This window comes from Morone saxatilis, unplaced genomic scaffold, assembly GCF_004916995.1.
Source record: "Morone saxatilis isolate NCDOM2014 unplaced genomic scaffold, NCSU_SB_2.0 Contig15, whole genome shotgun sequence".
Classification (NCBI taxonomy): domain Eukaryota; kingdom Metazoa; phylum Chordata; class Actinopteri; family Moronidae; genus Morone; species Morone saxatilis.
In genome coordinates, this window is record NW_023339707.1 from 4,866,772 (window position 1) to 4,875,839 (window position 9,068).

At 42.2% G+C, this 9,068-nt stretch overlaps 1 protein-coding gene across 1 annotated transcript in view; it reads right to left on the minus strand.

Moving 5' to 3' along the window:
* Nucleotides 1-7,368, minus strand: part of hdac7a (histone deacetylase 7a) — a gene marked incomplete in the record, with an annotated part of 49,999 nt that extends 42,631 nt beyond the window's left edge. The window contains 1 exon segment of the mRNA XM_035656166.1: nt 7,156-7,368. Coding sequence (XP_035512059.1) covers nt 7,156-7,174 — 19 coding nt within the window.
* Between the last annotated feature and the right edge of the window lie 1,700 nt (nt 7,369-9,068).

The window sequence follows — 9,068 nt, forward strand, 5'->3', positions numbered from 1 at the left end:
CTCTCTCTCTCTCTATGTCTCTCACTTGTGTCACTATAAACCATTCATAGGAAAAAAATAAGTTAATGTTCCCATACGGAAAATATCACCCACTTAAGAGCGAGCTTGAATGTGAGAATATCAGAGTATATGATTGAGTGTATGGAGAGAGTAATGACTATTTTGGAGTAACTGTTGCACAAGGGGAAACATAAAGCTCCTCACAAGAGGAAAACATTAGTAGGTTGAAATTTGTCTGACACATCGAGCCGACGAGGGAGAAGTCAGACATTCCTTGAGAATATCGTAGAAAATTATAAATGAAAGCTGGTATTTTTTTCTTGTGTCCAAATCAAGCTGGTTCAGGATAAAATAAAATAAGCCACACAGATCTCCATCGGGCTCCATATTCCGCTGCATCTTTTTCACATTTAAGGGATGCTGTCACACCCACAGATATGTTGCTTCGGTCCAAACCATGGTGGCAACTTTGTCAGTTTGTTTAGCTTTAGGATACCCAATTACAAGTGAGGCAGGGCTCGTAAACAAAACTCACATGGACTCACAAGTAGCGTGTTTACCGGACCGTTTTAGTAACCTGTCATCCTGCAAGGTTAGAGATTTTTAAACAAATGTAATTGCAGTCTTTGTTAAAAGCAAAGCAAGTTGGCATGTACTTGCTTCTCCGGTAATGTCAACCTGAGCGGAGTGTGCGCTTTAAGGTTAATTCTGATTTATTATGACCTGGACCTTATTTTCTATGTTTTTGCCACAATATCTTTCAGTTACAAAAACACTGGATTCTCAAGTAATTGTGAGATCTAGGAATGTGTCAACCTCCCTACAACAAAGTCTGATGGGGAAAAACGCACACTTAGACAGCCAGACAGGTTGTAAACAATCCCACAGTTTAGCCAGATTATCTAAAGCACTTTATATGGAGGTACAACACAGCTATGGCAAGTATGGGAGGCCAAAGTTGAGGCAGGAAATCAACATTTTACGATTATTAATTTCTACACCTGTATTACACGAAGACCCACTGCCACTCTGATTGGCTCTGCTTTTTCTAACCCTAACTGTCTTATGCCTAAAGCCTAACAAACCAAAGCAATGAAGGCAACACACACTGGCCAATCAGAGGCAGAGTACAGTGGGTCTTGGCAAAAGGCCAGTGGGGGAGAAAAAGCATTACCCGTGTGTCTCAGGTGTGTACCTGGACTCACCAGGAGGACGCAATAAGAAGTAAGGGTACTCATGTGGACAAAAATTGTGTGTCGTTTCAGTCACTGGTTTGGGTAATAATTTTACTGTTCATCTTTGTTTTCTCGTCTAAATAGGTTTGGATGACCTGGAAGTTTGTTTACAACCTGTCTGTTGATCTGACTGCTCCTGTCTGACTTCTTTTTAGCGATACAGCCGCATTGCCAGATCTCAGCAAAGAACTTGGTAAGTACAAATTATTATTAAGACTTGGTCACACCAGCATTTAAAACAGAGAATTATTCGCCGTGATTTGTGGATTCGATGGCTATATGAACTTGCTATCTTACAGTTAGCAAGTTCATAAGCTCTGACAGCTTTAGTTTTCTTAATCAATATCTTAAATGAACAAAATGGTGTAAGATTGGAAACAAAATCCACAGAGGGTAAACAGAACATTAGAGTGAAAATAGAGAAAAGCTGTGGGAGCGGTTGGATCGGCAGCAGCAGAGGTTCACCAACCAGCCCTGTGAGTATAATGTAGTCACTGAGTCGTCAGTGATGCTCTAAAATGTTACAAACTGGACCTTTAAGGAGATTTATTTATGTTGTTTTGGGCACAATTTGTATCCTGTGCCAGGTTAATCTAATGGGACATGAATGTGGGTGCAGGGGTTCTTCTCTAGGCCCCAAAAAGACTTAAACCAACCCTCTTACCTGCATGCTGTTCACACTGACACCTTTGAAACAACAAAACCAGAATCTTGCATTTCAGGTTGTTTCCTGTTATTAGATAGATCTCTGTCTTGACAGACCACAGTACAGTTTTCTTAGAGCTCACAGTGTCTGCCATCTTAGTGTAATTATTGGAGTTTAAATGTTATTGTTCTCACAGGTTAAACACAGAAAGTCTTGTGGCTATGATTCTTTGATCAGAAGGCAACCCCTTTACTACCGTGGACACAAACACATCTAAAAAAAAAACTGATCTATTGGCCTATAATGATAATAACCCCTAACCCTAACACAGGTAAGGCGGGGATTAGGTTCAACCATAGTGTAGGCAGGGATTTAGTACCTTGCAATAAAGAAGAGAGGCTTACACCAGAGGCTCTGAAACATTTAGGCAACCTGAACCTGAACCACATGCAACATCATTCTAGGATAATGCTAATTGTAGCATTCAGTATCTCACAAAAGACATACAATTTTCAATACCACAACTGGATGGCAGCATTTACCAGGGTCCAGCATGCTGATATATCCCTTAGTATATTTAAAATAGAAGGGAGATGTTTCATAATTTTCACACACTGTCTGCCTGACTAAGATAAGATACAGTAAGATAAACTTTATTGTCCCTGCAGGGAAATTTATCTTGGCTGTTGTAGCCGATGCAGTGAGTGGATGAAAACAGCAACAAACATCAGCACAGGATGGGAACATCACACCGTTATCATCACACACTATAAAACACTTCATACACTCTCTGTTTGTCAGCGCAAGACACATCGGGCGTGCATATCTTGCTATCTGTCTTTGTCACCGATGATGGATGCAAGTGAAGCCTCTCAGTCGGGAACTTGTGTTTTCTCTGGTGTTTTCAGTGAAAGGTTACACCTCTCCTCTCCGCTGTGCCCTCTGTGGGAATTTAAGACACAGAACGAGAGAGAGAGAGAGAGAGAGACAGATGGGTTTTCCTCGCAGGATATCCTGTTCTAAGTAGAGCTGCTGGGCCCACTCTGACCTCTTCAGCCCTCTTGACCCCTGACCCGCTCATAGTTTAGGCTCACATCTCCAACGTTTCCTAATCGCCCCAAATCTCTTCGTATTCTTGCAGTTTTGTTTTGCTTTGTCTCCTTCCTAACTCCTCTGTCACACTCACAGGTGTCACTTGAATATTCCCTTCTTCCTTTTCCTCTTTGTTCCCTTCTCTGCTCCCACTCAATCTATTGCCAGCCTTCTTCTCCCTCCTCATATCCTCTATATTTCTATTTCTGCGCCATTAGCAATAACCTCTAAAGTTAAAGTAATCATATTTAACTAACAGCCACCACTACAAAACCACAGGCAATACATGCAGCAATAACCATTACATAAAATGCACACTTAGTCAGGAACCTATATGCTGTCATTTAATTTAAAGACTAGTCATAAAGTCTAGTTCTTCTGAAAAGAAAAGAAAATCTTAATGGTTTTAGTTGTACTAAACAAAACATTACTTTTTGTGGCATTTTTCACTATTTTCTGATGTTTTATAGACTAAACAAGTCTAATAAAATAATAATCGATTTTGAAAATAATTCTTAGCAGCAGCCCTGTTTCCAGTGCTTCCAGGTTGATTTGATTTTCATGAAAGCCCTGAAATTCTTGGAATAAGGTGGGGCACTGGTATTTGAAGGCAAATTAAAGCACACTGTATTGGAAACTATGCAAACTCTCATCCTGTTAATTTGCTTAAACAAAAACAAAAATATTTGCCAACGTCTTCGCCTTTTGGCAATGGGTAACTAATGTACCAAGACCTATGTATATGCTGCAAGACCAGTCTGGCCTAAACGACTTTAGTCAGTTCATTGACCTGAAGTGTAGATCATCACTGTGAAGTGTAGATCATCACATCACACTCACAGGAATTATGTATATGCTATGAACTTTAATTGTATTGTACGGTTGGTCAGTGACTATTTTCACCCGTTTTGATCTGTTTTCTTGTCACTGACTCCTCTTCTACCATACAAGATGTTCCTTTATTGATCCCACATAGGGGAAATTCAAATTTGGTACAGCAGCACAGTGGACATTTTGTGCAAAGAGATAGATACAAATCTAATATATAAAACATATATACACTATATACAATAAAGTGGAGTATGGTACAGATGGATAACTGGATGGATACCTGTACATGTGCAATGTTTCAAGGTATTGTTAAAAAAACAGAGGTTAGAGGTCAAACTGATGTAGAAGCCACAGGCTTGAAAAAGACTGGAAACGAATTGTGTTCAGAAAACTAATTGTCCTTGTTCTCATCGTCTCAAAGTTCCCGCTTTTTTAGGTTTCTTTTCTAAATCCCTCTATTTTAAACACTGATCCATCCACTTGTTTTTCTGAACATGCTGGAGTTCGTGTGCGTCATGTGCTGAAATCGAACACCCTTCTAATACTATCTTGGAAGAAGTGAACGAAAATCTGTCAATGAACTTGAAATCATTTGTTGGAAACATTTCCCTGAATAATGTGCAATTTTTCTCTGTCCTTCTGGAGTGTTCTGCCTTGTTTTAAATGTTTTGTTTCCTGAACACATTTATAACAGCAGATTTGTCAAAGAAGGGATGATGTCACTGCTTTGGCCCTAAAAAAATAGAAAATCGCACACAAGGAAACCACCACCACAATTATAAAAATCTTAATTTGACTACAAATGGGAGTAAGGCTCTCACTTAGAAATAAAATCCATCAGGTAGCGTTTCGTGCCCTCAGACGCCCTATTCTTTGTCTTCCCCCACTTTCTCTTTATGTCAGCCTCCCTCCCTCCCTCTTTCTCTCTCACTCACACCCAGCCCTCCCACCCTGCAGTATAACTGGAATCCATTAGCTGATGAATGGTTGTTTGTGTTTTTTTAAGCTCGACAGCGCCACCCCGCCTGCATGGCCAAAGAGGGAGATAGCAAAACATTTGCTGTGATTAGAGGAATAATTAGCCAATCATCCCCTGACCTGCAAGCCAACCCTGAGGTCAAACAGACACAGAGTGGGCGGCTTCCCAGGTGGTTTCCCATGAAAACCATCAGGCAGGAAAATATATAGTGGAGTCATTGTCTGCGGGACAGGTGACACACACAGAACACATGCATTTCTATGTCTATATGCCAACTTCACTGCATGTTGGAGTGTGTGCAGTTTGCATTTGAGTGTGTGTGCATCAGGATCCCAGCGGACCTAGCGCAAAGTTTGCCCGGAGAGGCTGTGTTGGAAATCAACACTTCCTGCTTCCTGTGGCGAGAGGAAGTGCTACCGTCGCTGTCCCCTTATCGCTGGATACACAGGCAGCGCGGAGGGAGGAAGGCAGGGAGGGAAGGGGAAGAGGAGAAGGAGACGGAGAGTGGTCAAGCAGGCCAGACAAAGGGAGAGCACAAGGGAGGCAGATATGGCTGTGTCCATAAGTTGTTTTGTGTGTGGGTTTTTTTTGGTTTCTGGCAGTAAATGATAATAGAAGGAGGATAATGGGGAGGAGAACCTGTGTAAAATGTATTCTTGTAGTGCATTTGCAATGATTATGTAAAGATTTAGATTTTTTCGGCTCTTTAACTGCTTGGTTAACTTCACCTCTCACTCTGGTAGACCACAATAGCATTTGGCTACAGCTTGCTATATTAGCCACTGAGCTGCAAGAAAACATAGCATTTGACATGCATTAAAGCCTACAGCTTATAACATATAGGTCTACATCTTAGCATTTCATGCAAACCATGATACAAATCATCCAGAACTTTATTCTGTGTGTGACACCAGCAACACACAGAAACACACATGTCAGTAGGAATGTGGGAGATCAAAAAAAGCAGCTAAGGCGAGACTATTTATAGTTTAAATTACACAGAAATACAGATTTATCTTGCATTACGTTGCAGGCCATAATATACTACAAATATTATATAAAAATATAGTGGACACTGAAAAGAAGAGCGTCCCCATACTCGATACAAATGAGCTGCAGGCAAGGAGAGATGAGGAAAGACAGTGACAAAGATTGTAAGGAAAAGAAAATAAAGAAAGGCAGTAAGAAGAATGAGAGCATGCAGCATGTGTCTGTCAAAAGAAAATATGCAGCAAGTTGAATGCTTTTTGCAGGTTGCAACCAAAATGTACCCACATGCACCTCATTGTGAGGAAGCAACAGAGAGACAATGAGAAAGACAGAGGGAGAGAGGGGGGAAAGAGATGTTTGGGATCAGGGTGGGGAAGCTTTCAGCACTTGGGATTGTCCCAGATGGACACAAGCCGCTCCCTCCCTTTATAAACAGCCTCTGGCTTTACCTCTCCTCTCCTCCCCTCTCCTCTCTGTCAATCTCTTCTTCTTTCCTTTAATTCCTGTTGCGGCTCAGCTCCCACTTTGCAGGGATTCTAAGACCCTCAGCAGAAAATATGACACTTTCAGTTTGTTCCTCTTTTCTTCTGACAATTTCATCTGTCCCCCAGCACCAGCACGCCGCCCCCCCCCCCTAAAATCCCTGCCATTTCCAAAGTCAACACACCACTAAATGCCGGGCTGACTCACTTCCACTGTGGGTGGTTCTGTTTCCAATTTTCTCACCACCTCAGCCACCCCACCACCTCAGAAGGAAAGAGAAAACTTTTGTCCAGAAAACAAAAAACAAAAAATAGCCAACCAGACATGCAAAAGACAGAGACATTTTTCCAAGTTTCTTAGTGTTAAAGGGACAAAAGCGTGCATGTAGATGCCCAGGGGAGACATGGGGCAAAACCATGCATGCTTCTCCCCACTTCTTTTGTAGCTCTGAAATGGTTATCGCTGTTTTCCTTCCTTTCTTTCTCTTTGGGAGAGCGTGGGAGCGCCCTCAGAGTGCTGCATAGAAACCACGGGGCTCATAACAACAGGAGGAAGCCGGTAACTTGAGTAACTTGGGCCGGGTGGAGAGGGGGGATAAGGGGAAGAAGTGGGAATGGGGGAGCGGAGCAAAGGAGAAAGACAGGGACAGAGAAGCGTTTTACATCTTTACATGTCTCCATATTTTGGAAATTTGAGCTCACACAAATATGGAAACAAAACCCGCATTTACAAATAACCTGTTGCATTCCAGACAAGCATTTCCCTCATGCACACACACACACACACACACACACACACACACAAAGTGGCATTCTCTCATCCCTCTACAACCCCAAACACACTCTACATGAATATATATATAATATAAGACAACTTTCCCGACCAGAGCGCTGCCTTACCAGTCTGTGGTGTGAACATTCAGCATGAGGAGTGTGTTAGAAAGTCCCGTCAGTCATGTTCACGTACAGTTCAGTCCAGAGAGATCGCGAGTGGTGAGGAGGACACCCAAACTACACACACACACACACAGGCATAGTATCAGTTCCCTCTGTCCAAGTGTTGAGAAAGTGAGGGGCCGCAACAAAAGGCAACAGAGGGAGGGAGGGAGAGATCGAGGTAGAGAGAGAGAGAGAGAGAAGAGGAGAGAGAGAGAGATGAAGAGAGAGAAGAGAGAGAGACAGAGAGACTGAGAGAGAGAGAGACAGAGAGAGAGAGATTAACCCCTCTGAACTGACTGGTGGACACTCTCCCTCCCTCTCATACACACACACACACATACACAGTTGGTTTGCCGTATCACTGACTTCTTGTGTTTTCTCTCAAGTGCCAAGAGGAGGAAGGGAGAACAGTGTGTGTGTGTGTGTGTGTGTGTGTGTATTGTAGTGTGTGTGTGTGTGTGTGTGTGTGTGTGTGTGTCTGTGTATTGTAGTGTGTGTCTGTGTGTATTTTAAGGTAGGAGGGACTGGCTGGCTCAAGTCCAGAGTCAGCCAGCCTGGTAGAAAAAGACAATAGCAGGAAACACTATATCAGGAGGAGGCTAAATACCAGCACAAAAATAATTAACAGACAGTGAAAAACAATGACATGCACTGTGGAAAACACAGCCTGCAGCCTGCAGCCTGCGCCCAACAATGATAGTGGAAACAACGAGCAGAAAGGGCTTTTTTGTTGTTGTTGTTGTTGTTGTTACCACAGGATATAGAAACCCCAAATCCAGAAAGATCTGAGGGCTTAGTGGCGATGAATGTCAGAAATGTTGGTGTTATTTTTGTATGCACAAAAACTTCATCACCATTTCAAATATTTTTTTAGAAATTACACTCATACTCACTGATGCACGATCGCAAGCATGTAGACGCACATTCCCCATGCAATCAGTCAGCCATGACTCCCACACAAATCTCACCACCACCCACACACACACACACATTCCCCCAGCTGTAATCATATCTAGTGATAAGGGCAGCTTCCCCCAGCGGTCGCTGGCTCTCCGGCTCCGACCACAGTGACTTACAATGGCTCTGTATTCTGAGCCCGCTCTGATTACACACACAAGGAGCTGCATTACACCCTGCTAATTCAATTTCCTCCCCCCCGGGTCAACTTTTGTGTGTGTGCGTATGTGTGTGAGTGCATAGGGAGGAACTGATTAAGCAGTTGTTAAAGGAAACAAGCTGCTTGCACAAAAACTGACTGTAATAATCTGTGGGGGGTTGATAGGGTTGTTGATCAATACCATAGCTGTTCAATTCTTGAGATTTCTGCTTATTCTGTGGTGGAAGTAAAACTGGAACGCTGAAACACTGAAAATCAGGTGCTCAGTGGTTCCATTGGCAATCAACTGATGTAGCAACATATTTCTGCTAATGTACAAACTGTATTGTCTGTTTAATTTAAGAATTTAATTTCTCAATACAAAAGCATCAAATTGTGCCATATCAACTTCTGTTGCTTCTGTTGGATCCAATTAGCTCTCTTCCTCCTCTTTACTGGAGAAATCTGGCTTAAGAGTAGGTAAAGTTTTTGACCACTAGTAGTGCTACAGAACAGAAGAAGACAACTAGATTAAACAGGATGCAAAGCAGAGAGGGACCATCAGCTGGAGAAGCCTGCATATCAAATCACCCAGTAATACTGGATTCAACAATGCAAACCAATTAAACGCCTAAACACATTGTAAGTTATTTCCTTCTAAACCATACGAATGAGTGTCCGTTCCTCTCAAAACCGGTTAAAAAAACAGATTCATATGTTTTCTGATCTTACATCTCTATAGTTAAGGTATGGTTACATTCATCCACAAAAATAACAT